At 45.5% G+C, this 19,881-nt stretch overlaps 3 protein-coding genes across 7 annotated transcripts; 1 reads left to right on the top strand and 2 right to left on the bottom strand.

Annotated features, from left to right (window-relative positions):
• Positions 1-60: 60 nt before the first annotated feature.
• LOC125023689 lies at positions 61-8,866 on the bottom strand. 3 transcript variants are annotated; one of them, XM_047611138.1, is made up of 18 exons: positions 8,607-8,866; positions 8,300-8,423; positions 8,025-8,161; positions 7,790-7,959; positions 7,491-7,680; positions 7,223-7,404; positions 6,969-7,054; positions 6,829-6,890; positions 5,677-5,915; positions 4,975-5,164; positions 4,025-4,145; positions 3,814-3,955; positions 3,410-3,556; positions 3,234-3,330; positions 2,823-3,118; positions 2,638-2,752; positions 1,604-1,673; positions 61-1,531 (listed from the first exon to the last, which is right to left on the bottom strand). In XM_047611138.1, exons 2-18 carry the CDS (start codon positions 8,421-8,423, stop codon positions 1,203-1,205), a joined length of 2,697 nt encoding a protein of 898 aa, XP_047467094.1. In that variant the 5' UTR covers positions 8,607-8,866; the 3' UTR covers positions 61-1,202. The 3 variants fall into 3 exon arrangements, with proteins under 3 accessions (XP_047467094.1, XP_047467092.1, XP_047467093.1); XM_047611136.1 differs by having other exon boundaries at positions 61-1,673; XM_047611137.1 differs by having other exon boundaries at positions 61-1,673; positions 7,497-7,680.
• Positions 8,867-9,212: 346 nt separating this feature from the next.
• On the bottom strand, positions 9,213-11,391 carry dtd2 (D-aminoacyl-tRNA deacylase 2). 2 transcript variants are annotated; one of them, XM_047611163.1, is made up of 3 exons: positions 11,212-11,391; positions 10,916-10,985; positions 9,213-10,505 (listed from the first exon to the last, which is right to left on the bottom strand). In XM_047611163.1, exons 1-3 carry the CDS (start codon positions 11,320-11,322, stop codon positions 10,183-10,185), a joined length of 504 nt encoding a protein of 167 aa, XP_047467119.1. In that variant the 5' UTR covers positions 11,323-11,391; the 3' UTR covers positions 9,213-10,182. The 2 variants fall into 2 exon arrangements, with proteins under 2 accessions (XP_047467119.1, XP_047467120.1); XM_047611164.1 differs by having other exon boundaries at positions 11,254-11,391.
• A 504-nt stretch (positions 11,392-11,895) lies between these two features.
• Positions 11,896-18,347, top strand: nubpl (nucleotide binding protein-like). Of its 2 annotated transcripts, none has more exons than XM_047611152.1 (11): positions 11,896-12,098; positions 12,540-12,684; positions 13,749-13,783; positions 13,859-13,949; positions 14,099-14,138; positions 14,952-15,042; positions 15,111-15,204; positions 15,370-15,455; positions 16,625-16,745; positions 16,819-16,901; positions 17,275-18,347. In XM_047611152.1, exons 1-11 carry the CDS (start codon positions 11,976-11,978, stop codon positions 17,338-17,340), a joined length of 975 nt encoding a protein of 324 aa, XP_047467108.1. In that variant the 5' UTR covers positions 11,896-11,975; the 3' UTR covers positions 17,341-18,347. The 2 variants fall into 2 exon arrangements, with proteins under 2 accessions (XP_047467108.1, XP_047467107.1); XM_047611151.1 differs by having other exon boundaries at positions 11,898-12,098; positions 12,534-12,684.
• The last annotated feature ends 1,534 nt before the right edge of the window (positions 18,348-19,881 follow it).

Raw genomic sequence — 19,881 nt, 5'->3', positions numbered from 1 at the left:
GGTTCCTGGTCCATGGAGGGTTACAGTTCTTTTCTGAATTAAAGTAAAACTCGTTTTAGCTTTTACAGGAAGTTCAGATTTTATTTTGACTTCTCATCTCAACTGAATCTATTTTGACATCCAGGGCCGACTCTTGGCGTAGGCGATGTAGGCGGTAGCCTAGAGCGCCATCTGCTGGAGGGAGGAAAAAAATAATAATTAAGAAAAATAAAAATTATTTCCTTGTGTTCTCTCTTGAACATGAGAAATATTAACTAATAAATAAACAACGATGTTGCTAAAATGTGGTGCTGAGTCACATGACGGGTGAAACCTCAGGATCAGAGGATCAGTCACAGACAGCTGATGGTTTTGTTATTTACCAGATGAATATTTTTGTGCTTGCTGGCTGAACTGTGTTTAATGTGAAAAGCATCGGCGCTGTTTATGTTTGTGATGAGTTTTCACTCGTTTTCTACACAGTTATCATCTCTGCCTGTATGTTTGGTCTGGTTTGGTTTTTATTTCAGTTTCATCACGTCATCATTTTGTTTGGTGGAGTTGAAGACTAATTTTACCACAGTCATCACTAGTATTAACAGCTATGTACCCACTGACACAGTTTGATATTGTGCTGAAATTCAGTAGCCAAGTGATGAATTTCTTATTTATTAAAGTTATTTTTTAATTTTTCTTATTATTACTTGTTTTTGCTTGTTAATACGTGTACTCTGTCTGTCCAGATGCACTCAGAACAGCCTCTGGAGGGAAGCCTTCTCTGAGCCGGCCCTGATATAAAAATAACTTCAAATATAAATTAAAAAGGACCTAAAAACACAGGAGTTACTCTCCTCCTCCTGTCTCTGTTTCTGTTTCTGCAACGGTTCTGTCCATCATATCCTTGGTCTAGTCTGGTCTGGTTTGGTTTGGTTTGGTCTGGTCTGGTTTATGTGAGATCAGGTTCACATGATCTTTAATAATCAGTTTTTATTTTCCTGAATAAAAGTCAATAAAGAGGAACTGAAGCAGACCATCGGCTGACTCTCATCCTGAAGGGGGGCAAGTCCAGAAACTGGTCTGAGACGTAGAACATGATAAAAACAATCTTTTCTTTAAAACCAACATTTTGTCCTGTACAAGTTTTCCAGTTTTTAGTTGTTGTTCTGAGCAGGAAGCAGTGGGCGGGGCCAGCCGGAGAGACGCTACTGAGCGTGTGCAGTGGATCAGAAGTGCAGCAGCTGGGTGAGCGGCTCTGAGGACTTCAGGACCATCTCCTGCTTGCGGCCGTAGACTCCCTGCTCCACCCTCACGCCGGCCTTCCTGCACTTGGCCGAGGCCAACATGAGCTCCCTGCAGGCCGACGCCAGGCTGGAGAAGAGCTGGACCCCCCACCACGGTTCACAGCCGCCCCTGTAGCGCCTGCTCCTGTGGGCCAGCGGCTCCCCGAGCAGCGAGTCCTGGTGGATGAACAAAACGCTCCCAGGAAGCTCCAGCAGGGACACGGCGTGGCCGGTGTCTCTACGGAAGAACTTGGTGGTCATCAGAGTCCTGGCTGAGGAGGAGACCAAGGGGAGACCATTAAAACGTTCAAAGACGGAGGAGGACGGTCGGTCTGAGGACTCACCCATCTCACATGTGACGTCCTCCGAGGCTCCGTGGAAGAAACACACAAACACCACCATCCCCTCCTGGATCTGAGGAGGAGGACAAGGAGGAGAGACTAGTAGCATGCAATAACGTGTAATAACGTTTAATAACGTGTAATAATGTGTAATGATGTTTAATAATGTGTAATGATGTTTAATAATGTGTAATAATGTTTAATAACGTGTAATAACGTTTAATAAAACGTGTGATAATGTTTAATAACGTGTAAAAATGTTTAATAACGTGTAATAATGTTTAATAACGTGTAATGATGTTTAATAATGTGTAATGATGTTTAATAACGTGTAATAATGTTTAATGTGTAATAACGTTTAAAAACGTGTAATGATGTTTAATAACGTGTAATAATGTTTAACATAGTTTAATAACGTTTAATAATGTTTAACATAGTTTAATAACGTGTAATAATGTTAAATAACGTTAATCAATTCTCCGCTGTTAAATGTGTGTCAGTAAAAGGTAAGAGGTCAATAACTTCATGTAACTAGTAAAGTCCTTACATTAGACTTCTTTAGCTTCATTATTAGCTTAGTGGCTGTGTAGCTCCTTCCTCCTCTCCTGTAGCCACAGGGCTGCTAACAGTTAGCTAGCACATAGTTAGCTAGGCTAACGGCCCTAATCAAATCATCTTATCTCATAGTTTTACAGTGCTCTCAAGTTTTGTGTTTTTCGTCTTAGCTTTCTTGTCTGAGCGATGGTGAAGAGTGTCTGAAGATAATGTTTCAGTATATTAATCTGATAAAGGACAAATTCCTTGAAAACCAAATAGTTTTATTTACGACATTTCAGGCGCATTCTGGAAGGCGTGATTACATCGCTGCTATTTCGCCTGCCAACCAGAAATACTGCTTTCTGATTCGCTGACAGGTCTGATATTTTCTGATTGGCTGTGGTGTGTGAACTTATAGAAATGTGTGAGGCTCGAGAGTCCTGGTTTTTACCATCAGATTAGTTTTAGTTCGTGATCATCTTCATTAATTAAGGACCCACCTGAGCCCACTGAGCCTCGGCTCCATCCAGGGCCGCTCGGATCTGGACCCGGGCCTCGGTGCACAGCTGGACCACGGTCCGAGCCTGAAGACTGGTCCCCTGAGTCTGGGACGAGCTGATCACATCAGAGACGAGAGAGTTAGAAAAGAGGAGGAAGCTAGAGGACAGAGGCGTCTCCGTCCTACCTGTCTGTCTCTGGGGGACGTCCCTGTGTCTGAGCCGTGGTGGAGCTGGCGATGGTGAAGACGGGCCAGGGTTTGGAGCTCGGAGCCACCACGGGATCCAGACCACCGCCCCCCTTGGCTTCAGAGTCCTCCAGAGTCTCTGACCACGTCTCTGGCTGGATAAAGTGAGGCGTCCTCACTTCCTGTTCCTGAGGCTCCACCTGGACCTGGTCCCTCTGAGCTTCTAGGACAGAGCTGGAGACGGAGAAGGACGGGGTGCTGAGGACGGGGGGGTACACAGGAGACGCAGGATTGATCTAGAAATGAGACACACAGGACCAGGACCAGGACCAGAGAGAGACATTTAGAGACATTTAGGGACGTTTAGAGGTGTGTGTCTCACATTAGATGTTTCTAATGTGATGAACTCACCTCTGTATCTTCTGGAGTCCCTGTGGACTGTCCCTCTGTGTCTCCTCCAGCTTCCTCGTCCTCATATTCATCACCAGTGTTGTTGTTGTCCTTCATGCTGCAGAGGATCAGATTCCTCCAGGTTTGAATCCAGCTGCTGCAGAGACGTCAACATTTACCTGTGGTGACGGACTCACCTGTCTGAGTCCAGACCAGGAGTCCTGAGAGTCTCTGGTCCTCCAGCCTCCGAACGAGTCTCAGGCTTCTTCCTCAGCTTCGAGCTGCACTGAGAGCAGCTCTCGATCCACTGCACCACATCACACCTCATGGTCTTCCAGAAGAACCTATCAGGCATTAAAACGTAGACCTGATGGTTGCAGTGGGGCCTGAGCTTACAGTGTTCATGTCGGTGTCTATTATTTGATTCAGTCGTCCACTAAAACCCATTTAAATTAAAAAATGTTGCTTTTTGGTGCAAATATTGTTCTGTAATTAATTATCTGGGCCCTCTAGACTCTGGGACCTCTAGACTCTGGAACACTAGACTCTGGACCACTAGACTCTGGACCACTAGACTCTGGACTCCAGAGGGTCGACCGACCTGTCGCTGAGCAGCCGTAGACTCTTTGTGACGTTGAGGTGGTTGAGTTCGTTGTGGTAGTCCTTCAGCGCCGTCTCCACCTGCTGCCGGTTCCTCAGGACCAAACGTACCCGGTCTCCTGTTCCCAGGTGGAGTTGGCCGTCTGGAGGGAGAGGAGACCAGATACAGAGCTGCTCCTTCACAACATCATGAGCTGAAACATCACACCCACCTTTGATGGAGAACTTCTTGCAGAACGTCCTGAAGGTGTTCTTCTCCACGTAGCTCAGTCCTGGGGGGTAGGTGCGTCGGCTGAGGTAGAGCTCCACCGCGTCGTACTTGGCAAAGAAGGCCTGGACAGAGAAGACCATTAAAGTCTTAGTCCTCGGCCTAGGCACCATGTACCGGTGACCAGGCAGCAAAAGTCTATGTTGGGAGGCCAGAGGGAGACCAGGGAACCAGGGGGAGACCAGGGAGACCAGAGGGAGGCCAGGGAGACCAGAGGGAGGCCAGGGGGAGGCCAGAGAGACCAGGGGGTGAACAGGATCTGATGGGACAGTTTCTGTTTTCCTTTTAGTCCTGACTCTGTACAAAACATAGAGCTCATCAAAGTTTATTCCACATCCTCACTACACTACTGAGCCTATTCTGGTCTTTGACAGCGAGGAACCAAAATCAGCTTCAAACAGACCAGAGTAAAATATCCTCATCAACTTGCCCAGTCTCCTCCTGTCGTCCTCCACTCCTCCCTGGATGAACAACCTGCCCAGGATTCCTCTTATACTCTGGACCACCATCAGGTTCTACATCTGGTCTCTGAACCATCAGGTTCTACATGGACCCTTTAGTCAGATGGATCTGTATGTCTTCTCTGTCTCAGCCCGGTCTTAGACCGATGAGTCCCTCCATATGAGCTGGTTCTGGTTCTAGTTCAAAGGGAGTTTTTCCTTCGTGCTGCTCTGGAGGATTCAGGGTAAATTCTGTAAAACGTCTTGAGACATTTGTGTTGTTACTGACGCTACACAAACTGACTTGAACTGAATCAAAGTGGAGTCTACGTTAAAGTGATAACGGTACATGTGCTGGGGAACCTCTGGATCACTGTGAGGTTACTACTGATAATAGTGTCCAGGTATTTGTGCTGTTGTTGACTCAGACCAGAATCTCTGTGTAGAGTCTCACCGCGGAGTCGCTGTGGACCATGAGCGTGGGAACGGCGTCCGGACGGAGGACGACCTTCTCTCCACTGCGGTCGAAGCAGTCGTCGGTGAAATGAGTCGAACAAACAGACGACCAGAGACGAGGGTGGTAATGAGAACGGCCCACGGCCTTCAGCCACTGAGCCAGAAGGGACGGGTACTGGAAAGGAAACCTGAAAAAAGAATAAAGAAAAATGATCCTTGATTAACTGCTGGGTAAAGCTGGAACCAATACCTGGTGAAAAACTGAACCTCTTCAGACCTGAACCAGACCTGGACCCAGAGTTTCTAGAAAAACCACAGAGCTCACATGTTCTCCAAAGGTTCTAGTGAAACAGAACCAGGTCCACTCTCCATCTGGACATTAGGACCAAAGAACCCAAAGTTCCTCCACGTTGGGTTTTTACCTCTTAAAGTGAATCTGGCTCCAAAATGCTACTGATTCACTACAGGAGGCAACGTTCACACAATTCAACCTTTGGACATTTTATTTCTCCTGGACGTCATCACATTCTACCATTGAGCTCATTATACGATCCAGGAGACTATTGACAGCTAACGTCCACCACTAGATGACTTCATTGTGTTTATTGTCTGTAGTACCACCATTAGACCACTAGATGGAGATAAAGGGGCTCATTCTGTCTTCATGTGGTGGATAGTTGGTGGAGAACAGAGGTCGTACTTGTGGAAGGTGAGGCCCAGGCCTCTCTCCACCGGCCCACTGCAGTTGGTGCAGTTGTAGATGCTGCAGCGAAGCATCTTCCTCTTGGTCCTGTTGATGCAGGTGTTGCAGGTGGAGATCCATCGGGACACGTCTCGGGTCATGCTGGCCCAGTAGTACTGCTTGGAGATGGCTCTCTGGCAGAGCCCCTGACCACAGTGACCCTGGTCATCATGGAACTTCTTCAGGATGAAGGTGACCTGTGACCAGAAGACAAACTTTCAACCACAAAGACCCAGACGACCCTGATGAGCATGAAATGACTTCAGTCTGACGTCTGCAGATGTTTCCTGTGGTGACATAAATTCAGATACAGATTATTATAAACTAGAGCTGTCAAAGTTAACTCGTTAACGTTAATTAACCATCATCTGATTAATGTGATTAGTGAAGAATCTGCAGCAGAACGACTGTGAACGTGTCTCAGTTTGTCCAAGTAGCGTTAGCGTTAGCACCAGCTGATCCGGTAGTGACAGGCAGCAGAACCAACCCATAAAGATGGAAGACGCTAAACAGCATGTTGGTCCTCTCCATGGGACATTTGAGGACAAAGACACCAAGAGGGACCAGTGGAGACACATAAAGTATCATCACACTCTGCAGGAAGGAGTTTTCTTTCCAGCTTCAAACAGCACATGAACCAAGCCAAGCATACGTTAGCCGGGGATTCTGCTAGCACTTGGGCTAACGCGGCTAACAGCTGGAGACAAACCAAGACAAACCAGGACAAAGACAAGCTGCCAATGCTGCTGCTAATATGTGTCCACTCCTGCAGCCACTGTTCACTGGGAGACACTGTTCTCAATAAGAAGCGTCAGCTCTGCTCTGGTTGGACAATGTCAACAAGTTAGTTTGTCTCCGTAGCAACAGGGACACGTCCAGTGCAGATATATTCTCTTCTACCTGGAGTCTGTTCATCGTCAACAATGAAATGAATCAATAGAGATTAAACATGAAGGAGATTTAATCTGATTAATCTGATTAAGCTTTTAATGGTTTGACAGCTCTAATATTTATCTGTCCATTGATCTTATGATGAGTTAATGAAGTCAGACTAAAGTCATTTAGTGTTTATTGTGTGTCTCTGTGGTGGTTTTATTTCTCAGATGTTACCTCGTTGCTGCTGAGTGGGACTCTGAGTGGAGGAGAGACTCTCGTATACATCAGCGCTCCGTCTGAAAGAGAGAAACCAGCCTTAGATTCTGGGATGAGTTCTATGTGAGAGAAGAGCTCTGGCTTCTGTCTCCACTCACCGACGAGGCCGAAGCGTTTGGCCATCCTCTTTAAAGCACATCTGCTTTTCTTGCTTTGTGTTGGAACCATCCTGCGACTCAGAAACCTGCAGAAAGAACATTAGAGAGGAACAGAGCTGGACATGCATTCAATGAACAAACCAATTAACACAGAGCTACATGCTGTAAGATGAACAAAGTGACACCTTTATGTGAGGAAATAGAGTTTCTTATCTTTGTATTTGTTTTTATGGTTGAAAAGTAAAGTAAAGTACCTGACGATGTTGTTGTAGGTGGTAAACTTGGGCTCGATGATGCTCCTCGTCTTCTGGTCCTCCTCGTGGTCCGGGTCCGGAGCCGGGAGGCAATACTGATGCTCCTGAAGGTGCACGGGGGCGAGAGACGGGTCAAAGGCTGGATCAGAACGAAAGACGTCCTCACCTGGAGGGACAGGCCCCTGAAAACAGCAAGAAAAACCAGCAGCTCACCATAGGGTGAATCAAAAGCCTGGTTCTGATGTAGGTGAATCAGTGGCTGTGTTACCTCCACCTCCAGACCAGGTCTGATGGTGGGTGCAGCGTCCGGGGACAGAGTCCGTTGACCGTCTTCACTCAGCGTGAAGCAGGACGGCTCGAAGTGTCGAGAGCAGACGTACGAGTTGATTCTCAGGGATCCTTCGTCTCTCTGAGCCGCCGTCAACCAGCGACTGCGACGCTCAGACTCCTTGGGAAACCTGAGGACCAGGACCAGGACCAGGACCAGTATATAATATAATAAAAGCCAACAAAACCACTTTAATTTCGATCATTTCTTCATGTTATTCCTCAGGACTCGTGTCTGACCTGTGGAAGCTGAGCTCGGGGTGGACGTAGCTGGACGCATCGCAGCCGTAGACCAGACAGAACCGGACCGGAGGGTCAGGGGGGGCGTCCAGACTCCGGGTCTGACAGACGGTGCAGGCTCTGATCCAGTTCTTCACCACCTCCGTCACTCCCACCCAGTAATACATCAGCTGTGAGGACAACAGACCAGTGTGAGGACAAAGACACCCGTCCCCCTGGACCTAACCAGACTCACCATGATCTCCTTCACAGCGCGGACGCGGCCGGCGTGGTTGTTGTTGTCATGGTAACGTGTCAGGATCTCCCGCATCTCCTCGTCGCTCCTGACGACGCGGAGGAGGCGGCCGCGGAAAGATCGGAACAGGGCGCCATCTGCAGGACAAGGACGGAAATGGAGACAAAGACAGAGAGAGAGAGAGACAGAGAGAAGACGTGAGACAACGAGACCAGAGGATGATTAAAGAGTAAAGTCTGAGGGACAGAGGAGGACGGGGACGGGGACTGAAGCACCTTTGTAGACAAAGTGTTTGCTGGCTGCTCTGATCACACTCTTTGAGCTTTTAGATGAACTCAGTGGAAACGTCCTCCTCCGGATATAACGCTCCACATTGTCCAGGAAGACGAAGGACGGCATCTGGAGGACAGAGAGACATTTAGAGACATTAGGAGACAATGATAGCCTTTTAATTCGTTAATAATTAATTAGAACCTTAATTAACATGTGTCACGTGATCTAATGTGATTGGTCTAATTACTGGTCACTGAATAAAAACTAAACTAAACTAAACTAAACTGAACTGAACTGAACTGAACTCACATCTGGACCTTGAGGAGGTTTTATCTGAAGCGGATCATCTTCAGTCCGGAATCGGATCCTCGTCACACCGGCTCGATCCGGTCCGGAGGTCCAGGGGGGGTCAGGGGGTCCGGTTCCACCGGGACACGACCACAGACTAGTTCAGAGTTTTAACTGCATCTAATTAACTTTAGTCTTTTTCGAACATTCACAATTTACTGAATAATGAGTGGAAATAAAAATGCACCGTTTGGTTCTGAGAGTGAAGCTAACGGTGGCTAGCCCGCTAGCAGCTTCCTGTGTGGGACATTTCTAAATAACATCATGACATAAATAAATAAATACACGAGGAAAGAAATCAATGAATCCTGAAAAATTTCAACTAAATCAATAAAAATCTCTCATCTATTGTCGGTTTAACTGAATATTGGTGAGACTTTATATAATGTTTTATTATAACGTTTAATAACCTCTTAGTTGTAATAACACAATAACACATGTTTTGCTTATACTATTCACTCTTTCTTGTGTTTCTGTGTGTGTAACTTTTATGTGTAACTGATTTTCTCTGGAGGATGATTAAAGTCTGAGAGTAAAGACCAAAGACGAACAGAAAAACCAAGTGAACGTAGTGAAATAATATTTTATTTCTTTTGGCGGAAGTTCTCCTGTTGCTTCGTGTCGTTCGCTTGACGCAGTCGCAGTTATGACGCAGGTTGTAACTCAAACGCAACGAGTGCTGCTCGTTTCCGGTCCCCGAGGCCGAGCTGTGCGCCCCCTGCTGGTCCGGAGGAGGCGCTGCTTCCGGGACGTAACGCTAATGTTTTCAGGTGTTTCTGTCTCTACCCGACCTTAGGCAGCGGACTCCCTCCACAAACTGATTTGAATGCAAATAATAATACTTTAAGTATAAACACTTTAAGAAAGATAGAAGAAGAAATCAACCTATAGAGATGGCTACAAAAAACGAAATAAATAAAATCTGTGCATGAAATAATTTGGTCAGCTCTGGTGCCTCCCAGCCCCAAGGTTCTGGGTTCTAATCCCGTCTGTGTGGAGTCTGTGTGTTCTCCCTGAGTCTGTGTGGGTTCTATCTGGGTTCTCCAGCTTCCTCCCACCTAAATACACAAATGTACAAAGACACAAAGACGTGGTGGTTGTGTTCACTGGTTCTCAGTAACTGTGTTAGTCCTGATACAGACTGGAGACCCGACCAGGGTCCAGACCTAACGACCCCCTGAATGCAGCTGATTGAGAGTTTAAGGAACAGATCCCTCTAGTTTAGTTCATCATTCCATTTGTTTTGTGTGTTTTCATCCTGTCATATTATTCAGTTTTATCTCAGGATCCAACTGAACAATCTTTAAATTCCATAACGTTGAACATTTACACTGGTCTGGGTCGTGGTTCTGAAGCCGGACCAGATGAGAACCACTGAGCTAGAGGACACGAGATCATTTAGAGTTCAGACTTTTATTTATTTAAGCTCAGGGAGGAACATTTCACAGTTTTTACTTCTGCCAGGAAGCATTTGACGATGAAGTCAGACTGGTTCAGACACAGGCGACTGTTTGACGGGTTCAGGCGAGTCTGGACCTCAGAACTCCATCAGGTGTGTGTAGGGTCCGTTGGTGTCGAGCTTCAGAACCTGCCTGTTTCCATACGTCCCGTGTTTGACCGTCACCTCTGCTCCGGGTCCGGCTCCGGCCTCCAGCTCCTGCTGACACCGGGCCACGAAGGCGTCGTAGAGCCTCTGGCCGTCCTCCTTCCCGATGTTGTTGTGATACTGCATGGAGCGTCCCTTGGACTTCCCCCCCAGCGTGGCCTGGGGGACGACCAGGACGCTGCCAGGCAGCTCCAGCACCGACACCATCCGCCCAGACGGAGACTCACAGAGACGCAGGTTCAGCAGCGTGGACACTGAGGGACACGTTCACGGTGGTTATCATCTAGACCCAGAGACGGACAATATCCTCCTGCTGCTTTGGACACTTGTTCTGGACTCGTGTCCAATACTTTGGCAGCAACAGTCCAAACAACCCTGGACACACTGCTTTTGTAAATGTGTTCATAAAGATAATTCTGTACATATTTTGCTTCCACCATTTTATTTCACTAGATGATTTAATCTTATTTTTACTTGTGGTTCTTTAGAGTTTCTTCTATGTGAAACTAAACTACTGAGACCGAGTCTTTTTCCCTGTGGATCATTAAAGTCCATCTAAGCCTGAGTCTGGTTTCTGGTCTTGATCACTTTGAATGTGTTTGTGTGGATAATAAAAAACAGTAAACTTGTGAGTGTGATGATAAAGTGGTAAAAGGTGACAGACCCATCTTAGGCAGGAGGTCGTCGGTGGCTCCTTTAAAGAAGCAGACGTAGATCACCATCCCTCTGTCGATCTGAGACACGCCACTGATCAGCTGATCTGTTCACAGGACGAGGCTGAACAACCTCCCTGGCCACTTCATTCTACTATTTACACAATATTTACAGGATTATATTCGCTCATCGTAGTCAGTGGCTAAATAACAAGGAACTGGCCAGGGAGACTACATTCATGTTCTGGTTCTGTGTTCCACTTTCATCACTGACTCTCAGTCCCTGTTTGCATCACAAAGTCCTCACCTGGACAAACTCGGCCTGTGATTGGTCCCCTGCTGGTCTCACCTGGAGTGTGGCCTGGACGCACTGCTGCAGCACAGTCCGAGCGGCTGGAGCTGAGCTTCTGTCCGACATCACACACACTTTTCAAAGCTTCAATGAGTCCGAGGAGACACAGGAAAACTCATGCAGCTCACTTCCGGGTTTGCGTAGACGGAAGTGTTTTATTTTTTTAATAAACTTTATTAAGAACTAGAACCAGAGCAATGACAAATACCAGGGGCCACGAACATTACAGAGAAAATATTTCACATGATCTTGCTCCACAGATCCGTGTTCAAAGACTCATTAATACAAAGTCTCAGTCTCTTTCATATATGACTCATAGTTTTAATAAAATGCTTCAAAGATGGAGACGAATGGGTCTGTTATTGGGCTAAATGTATAATCAGTTAAATTACATAGAATCGTTTCTTTTTGTCAGATGAATAGTAATGAAGCCGTATATATATATATATATTCAAAGCAAAAGGAAATGTGGTTCAGTCCAAGTAGAAATCAATTCCAGCTGTTTAGAATTAGCTTTACATGGGTGAATTCTGTGAATCATTTTAAAAGATACTTCTTTGACCTCATTATTTTATTATCGCTGGTTCCAAATGTTTTTCCCATCCAGGTCATTAATAAAGTTGTTTCAATAAGCGGGTTTCCGCCCCTCTTGCGCATGCGCACTGCGCCGCCTGTGCAGTGTTGTGCTGTGTTAGCATCAGCTAGCATCAGCTAGCATCATGTCTCGGCTCTCGTACAGTAAACTCTCTCGTCTCCTGAGACTCGACCTCCTCAAAACTTCCGCTTCAGCCTCAGACAAAAAACTCGGAGCTTCGAGCTTCGTTCACAACAAACGCTGCCAGGTAACGATGCTAACGGCTAACAGCGGCTAACGGCTAACACACACACTGAGATTAATACACGCAGTGTGTATTAGTGTCACACTGGACTCTCACCAGAGTCCATGTATAATTCAGTCGCTTTAACACGTTTAACGTTTCCAGGAGCTGCTGTTACTGACTTTAATTACAACTTCTACCTCAGACACAGAAACTTCCTGCTGCTACTTCTGCACATGTGAACTCTTTATTTTATTTCATTAAACACTAATAAATGTCTTCATCTGGTCAAAGTTTCCTGAATCCTTCGTGTGTCTGGTACAAACCGACCACAGCTAAAGCTGATTGAACTGTATCTGTAGCTTCAGTGGTGGTATAAACCGGGTGGATTATTTGGGTGGATTATTTGGGTGGAGCGGGTCGTTCTCCATCAGTGAAGGTGCTGGTTGATTGTCTCAGTCTCAGGCTCCAGGTGAAGCCGGGACCTTCCAGGACAGACAGAGGCAGCTCATGTCCAGAGGCCTCCCCAGAAAGAAGCACATCTCTGGGGTCCAGCAGGTCATCGTGGTGGCGTCAGGGAAGGGGGGCGTAGGGAAGTCCACCACCGCGGGTACACACAGATACACAGAGACACACACACACACACACACACAGAGACACACATATATACACACACACACACACATATATACACACAGATACACAGAGACACACATATATACACACACACACACACATATATACACACACATATATACACACAGATACACAGAGACACACACACAGACACACACACGGAGACACACACACACACACATATATACACACACACACACACACACAGATACACACAGAGACACACACACACACATATATACACACAGATACACAGACACACACACGGAGACACACACACACACACACACAGATACACACAGAGACACACACACACACATATATACACACAGATACACAGAGACACACACACAGACACACACACACACACATATATATACACACACACAGATACACACATATACACACACACATATATACACACGGAGACACAGAGACACACACACACACACACATATATACACACACATATATACACACACACACATATATACACACACACACATATATACACACACATATATACACACAGATACACAGAGACACACACACAGAGACACACACACAGATACACACACACATATATACACACACATATATACACACACACAGACACACACACACACAGAGACACACACACACACACACACATATATAGACACACACAGACACACACACACACAGAGACACACACACACACACACATATATACACACACACACAGACACACACACACACACACACACACAGACACACACACACACACACACACACACTCACACACAGACACACACACACACACTGTGTCTGACGTATGAAGACATGAAAACATCCTGTGTTTGGTTTTTTGGTTGTAAATAATCAGCTGCTCTTCACTGACTGAAAGTTTAAATGCTTCGTTAGTTTGTTCATGTTTTTTATCGACTTATTTATTTTCATGTTGTTTTCATGAAGGAACAAAAGGAAAGTTTGTTTTTCTGAAAAACAGAACAAAGTGCGTTTGTACAAATCAAATCTTCTGTGTCTTTGTCCCTCCAGTGAATCTGGCTCTGGCTCTAATGGCCAATGACCCGGTGAGTCTCCTACAAACATGTCCACTGTCCGTCCCGGCTTTAGTTTGACCGTCTTCTCTGTCTCCTGTGTCTCAGTCCAAGTCGGTGGGACTGCTGGACGCTGACGTCTACGGCCCGTCCGTCCCCAAACTGATGAACCTGAGAGGAAACCCGGAGCTCAGCGACAGTACGTGTCCTCCACGAGTCCATAGGGGACCTAGAGCTGGACACTGGTCCATCTGGGTCCCATCTGAGGGACGTCCCCCGTCTATTAAAAGATAAGATCTCGGCCCTGTATGTCTCCCACATGACGTCCTGTCTTTGTCTCCGCTTCAGGTAACCGGATGATCCCACTGGTCAACTACGGCGTCCCCTGGTGAGACCATGTCCTCATACATGTCCTCTGGGCAGCTGTGTCTCTCTCACAGGGGGTTTTAGTACGAGGCCGAGGACCAGAAATACTCCATGAATCCTGACAAACGCTCAGTCAGGTTTTATTCTCTACATCTTTTTATTAGTGAACGACATGTTTATGTTTTCAAACCAAGTCATAAAATAAAATGATCTAAAAACCATTAAATACATTAAAAAAATAATCTGTTGTGACTGAACCAGAAACTTTCTGGAACGTCTGAACGTTACGACACATGTGATCAGGAAAAATGACGCCTTCTGATGACATAATATTAGATTAATACCTGTCCACGTCTCACTGTCCCGGCCTCTGGTCTCAGGACCAGGTCCTCTAGGGGGGACACTTTGGACTAAATGGTCTCTCAGCAGAGACCAGTCAGATGTGGACCAGTCCTCCTCTCTCCATGAGGGACATTAAACCAGACCAGTCTTCATCTTCTTAGTGATGTCCCTGATTGGACATGTTGTCCTCTTCTATGTCTCTGTGTTTCCTGTCCAGGGACCGAGGACGCTAATTAGCATCGTTGCTATAGTGACGTTGAAATAAATAAATAAAGTAGCATCTATGTGTGAAAGTGTTCATCAATAATAATAATACTAATAACAACAGTAATAATAATAATAACTAATAACAAAGCGCCCCCTCCTGGACTAATGCCGACATTACAGGGAAACTGTAAAAGGTTTAATAATAATAATACTAATTAAATGTAATGAAGTGATTCGGGGCCGTAGCTTGAACCCGTCCCCTGGTCTAAGTGCTCCTGTCTCTCAGCATGTCCATGGGCTTCCTGGTGGACGACGTGTCCCCCATCGTGTGGAGAGGACTGATGGTGATGTCCGCTCTGGACAAGCTGCTCCGACAGGTGAGGGACGGACGTGTCCAACCAGTCCTGGAGCTGGACAAGCACAGTGACCGTCTGTCTTCCTGCAGGTGGACTGGGGCTCGCTGGACCTCCTGGTGGTGGACATGCCCCCCGGGACGGGAGACGTCCAGCTGTCCATCACCCAGAACGTCCCCATAGCCGGTCAGTGTCATAACCCTTCATCTTCTTCTTCTTCTTCATCATCATCACCATCTTCTTCTTCTTCTTCTTCTTCTTCTTCTTCTTCTTCTTCTTCTTCTTCATCTTTATCATCATCTTCTTCTTCTTCTTCTTCTTCTTCTTCTTCTTCTTCTTCTTCTCCTCCAGGCGCCGTCATCGTGTCCACGCCGCAGGACATCGCTCTGCTGGACGCGCGCAGAGGAGCTGAGATGTTCAAGAAGGTCCACGTCCCGGTCAGTGTGTGTCAGTGTGTGTCAGTGTGTGTCAGTGTGTGTTAGTGTGTGTCAGTGTGTGTCTGTGTGTCAGTGTGTGTCAGTGTTAGTGTCAGTGTGTGTTAGTGTGTGTGTGTCAGTGTGTGTCAGTGTGTGTGTGTTAGTGTCAGTGTGTGTTAGTGTGTGTGTTAGTGTGTGTGTGTCAGTGTGTGTGTCAGTGTGTGTCAGTGTGTGTCAGTGTGTCAGTGTGTGTCAGTGTGTGTCAGTGTGTCAGTGTGTGTGTTAGTGTGTGTCTGTGTGTCAGTGTGTGTTAGTGTGTGTCTGTGTGTCAGTGTGTGTGTCAGTGTGTGTGTCTGTGTGTGTGTTAGTGTGTGTCAGTGTGTGTGTGTAGTGTGTGTGTGTGCTGTAGTGTGTGTGTGTAGTGTGTGTGTGTCGTGTGTTAGGGGTGTGTTAGTGTGTGTTAGTGTGTGTGTTGTCAGTGTGTGTGTGTAGTGTGTGTTAGTTGTGTGTCAGTGTGTTGTAGTGTGTGTGTGTGTGTGTTGTGTGTGTGTCAGTGTGTGTGTTAGTGTGTGTGTGTTAGTGTGTGTGTGTGTGTGTGTGTTAGTGTGTGTGTGCGTGTTAGTGTGTGTGTCAGTGTGTGTGTGTCAGTGTGTCAGTGTGTGTGTCAGTGTGTGTCTGTGTGTGTGTTAGTGTGTGTCAGTGTGTGTTAGTGTGTGTGTGCGTGTTAGTGTGTGTGTCAGTGTGTGTGTGTCAGTGTGTGTGTGTGTGTCAGTGTGTGTTAGTGTGTGTGTTAGTGTGTGTCAGTGTGTGTCTGTGTGTGTGTTAGTGTGTGTCAGTGTGTGTGTCAGTGTGTGTGTCAGTGTGTGTTAGTGTGTGTGTGTGTGTCAGTGTGTGTCAGTGTGTGTGTTAGTGTGTGTTAGTGTGTGTTAGTGTGTGTGTCAGTGTGTGTGTGTCAGTGTGTTAGTGTGTGTGTGTGTTAGAGTGTGTGTCAGTGTGTGTGTGTCAGTGTGTGTTAGTGTGTGTGTGTTAGTGTGTGTGTGTGTGTTAGTGTGTGTGTGTGTGTGTTAGTGTGTGTGTGTGTGTGTGTTAGTGTGTGTCTCTGCAGGCAGCATGAAGACCTCAGTGTGTATATCACAGTGTGTGTGTGTGTGTGTGTGTGTGTGTGTGTGTGTGTGTGTGTGTGTGGACAGGTCCTGGGTCTGGTCCAGAACATGAGCGTCTTCCAGTGTCCAAACTGTCTCCATCAGACTCACGTGTTCGGTGCAGACGGAGCTCGCCGTCTCGCTGAGTCTCTGGACGTCGCGTTTCTAGGTGAAGCCTCCGTCCGCTGCTCGTCCTCTGGACTCAGACCAAGTCCAACCTCTAATGTTGTTCTTGTGTCCAGGAGACGTCCCCCTGCACCTGAACATCAGAGAGACGTCAGACAGTGGACAGCCGGTGGTCGTCTCCGCTCCGGACAGCCCCGAGGTCTCTGCCCACGTCATTTAGTTTAATTAGATTTCATTTCATTTTAGTTTTAATATGACGATTTTTATTCTCTTCCATTTTATTTTTATTTTATTTTACTATTTGTTTGTTTATATTATATTATTTAATTTTATTTTAATATAATTTTTTACTGTATCTTACATGTTCTTTTAAGTTTTTATCTTTATTTCATCTTTCTAATGTTTATTTCTTTCATGTTGTATTTTTTATTTTATTAATATATTTTATATATATATATATATATATATTATTAATTTTATTAATTAAAAGTGATCTGACTGGGTCCAAACTCTCCGGTGCAGAGTAACTAGTGTGAGGCTGAAATGTTGTCCTCTCTGGTCTCTGTGTCCAGGCCGACGCGTACAGGAAGGTGGCGTCCGCCGTCGTCCAGAGACTGAAGGACGTCTCGTCTCCGTGACGACGTGGAGACGAATGTTTAGCGACGTCGCTGCTGTTAAACGCACAATAAGTTAAATATTAAAATCTGTGAACATATTTAATAAAGTTGAACTTTTAGAAATATTTAAGTCGCCTGTTTGTCCGAAGAAAAATATATAATTAATATAATATCTGACATTTATGTGAAAACTGATCATCTGATGATGAAGGTGATTTTTCATTCATTCATTTGTTTTATTTATTTCTTTGTTTATTATCTTCCTCCTGGTTTCTCCTCTTTTATTTGATTGTTCCTGATTTCAGTTCCTGGTTCAGCTCCAGTTTGATCTGTAGCTGCTGATAAATTATTAATGAATTACTTTATTAATCTTATAAACTATAATCACCTAAAACCAGGAACTCTCCACTGGCCTGATTCATTTAGTTATTTCATGTTTATTATTTATCATTAACATTATTAGTATTAGTCGTCGTATTTTCCTGCTGAGGAGGATGTGATGATGTTGATGATGATTTATTGACTGGTTTTTATTGCTCTCTCTTTGCATTTCTTTTGAATTCCTCTGTGTGTCCGTGAAAAGCTGCAGGAACAGGACAAACGTCTCCTGTTCCTTTAGTTTGAGTTTCCAGGATTCAGTGAAAACCTTGAGGAGCCTGAGCTCAGACGTTTGAAAGCAGCTATCGCTGACTCATTAGCTCCTTTGTTCAGCCTGTTTCCTCCTCCTTTATTCTGCAGCTGCATTCACGCCCGACTGAAAAATCCACATCAGCAGCTTGTCGCCAGCGTTCACAGCGTCTCCCATCTCTGATGGAGACGTACAAACAAAACATGTTTCATTTCAATGTTCATTTCAATAACATAGTCAACCAACAAGGCTACGATGGTGTCAGAGGAGTGTCCCCATATCCTTCCTAAGAGCACCTTCATTTTTTAAGTTGCTCCAGTCTCAAAATTTCATTGAAGATTTGTTTAAACTAGTGCTGTCGAAATGAATCAGATTAAATCTCCTTCATGTTTAATCTCTATTGATTCGTTTCATTGTTGATGATGAACAGACTCCAGGAACAAGAGAATATATCTGCACTGGATGTGTCCCTGTTGCTACGGAGACCAACTAACTTGTGGACATTGTCCAACCAGAGGAGAGCTGACGCTTCTTATTGAGAACAGTGTCTCCCAGTGAACAGTGGCTGCAGGAGTGGACACATATTAGCAGCAGCATTGGCAGCTTGTCTTTGTCCTGGTTTGTCTTGGTTTGTCTCCAGCTGTTAGCCGCGTTAGCCCAAGTGCTAGCAGAATCCCCGACTAACGTATGCTTGGCTTGGTTCATGATGGTGGTGATGATGATGATGATGATGATGATGATGAAGATGGTGATGATGGTGATGATGAAGGTGATGATGATGATGATGATGAAGGTGATGATGATGATGATGATGATGATGAAGGTGATGATGATGATGATGATGATGATGATGGTGATGATGAAGGTGATGATGATGATGATGATGATGATGATGATGATGATGAATGATGATGATGATGAGGTGATGATGATGATGATGATGATGATGATGGTGATGATGATGATGATGATGAATGATGTGATGATGATGATGATAGATGATGAGATGAAGGATGATGATGATGATGATGATGAAGTGATGATGATGATGAGATGTGATGATGTGATGATGATGGTGATGATGAGATGATGATGATGTGATGATGATGAGGTGATGATGATGATGATGATGATGAGGTGATGATGATGATGATGATGATGGTGATGATGATGATGATGATGATGATGAAGGTGATGATGATGATGATGATGATGAAGATGGTGATGATGATGATGATGATGATGAAGGTGATGATGAAGATGGTGATGATGATGATGATGATGATGATCTGTGCGTCAAAGAGGAACTTTATTCTTCACAGCCTTGACCTTCAGATCATGCAGCACCTTCCAGAAACATTTTAATTTGCTGCATTCCCCTAAAACATGCACAGTCGCTCCGTATATTCTTTACAACGGTGACACCTGGAGGACGAATCAGGAAACATTTTACTGAAGGAGAATGGAGTTAAATATGTCCTGTACATGAATTTATTATTTTGTCCAATTATTTTATTGCAAGACAATGAGGAAAAAACATTCAGACATATAGTGTCCCTCTGCAGGAGGTGGAGGAGGAGGAGGAGGAGGAGGAGGAGGAGGAGGAGGAGGTTGCAGCAGAGGATGATGGGAGATCACTGAGGTCTTTAATATTCACAGGATGGAGACAAACAGCTGCTGTTTCTCTCCTCTATTTTTAAATCTCACCTCCTCCTTCACCTCCTTGACTGTCACCTCTCTCTCTTTAACACTCTTTATTATCCTCCCTCCTCCTCTCCCTCCACATTCACTTCCCCCCCTTCTCCTCTGTTTGGAGGTTGATCTGGTCCCTGGAGTCTTCCTTCCTTCCTCCCTTCCTTCCTTCCTTCCTTCCTTCCTTCCTTCCTTCCTTCCTTCCTCCCTTCCTTCCTTCCTTCCTTCCTTCCTCCCTTCCT

The sequence above is a fragment of the Mugil cephalus genome, chromosome 17 (assembly GCF_022458985.1).
Source record: "Mugil cephalus isolate CIBA_MC_2020 chromosome 17, CIBA_Mcephalus_1.1, whole genome shotgun sequence".
In the NCBI taxonomy this organism is placed as follows: domain Eukaryota; kingdom Metazoa; phylum Chordata; class Actinopteri; order Mugiliformes; family Mugilidae; genus Mugil; species Mugil cephalus.
Note: the sequence above shows the minus strand (reverse complement) of the source record. Positions and strands in the feature narration are given on the sequence as shown.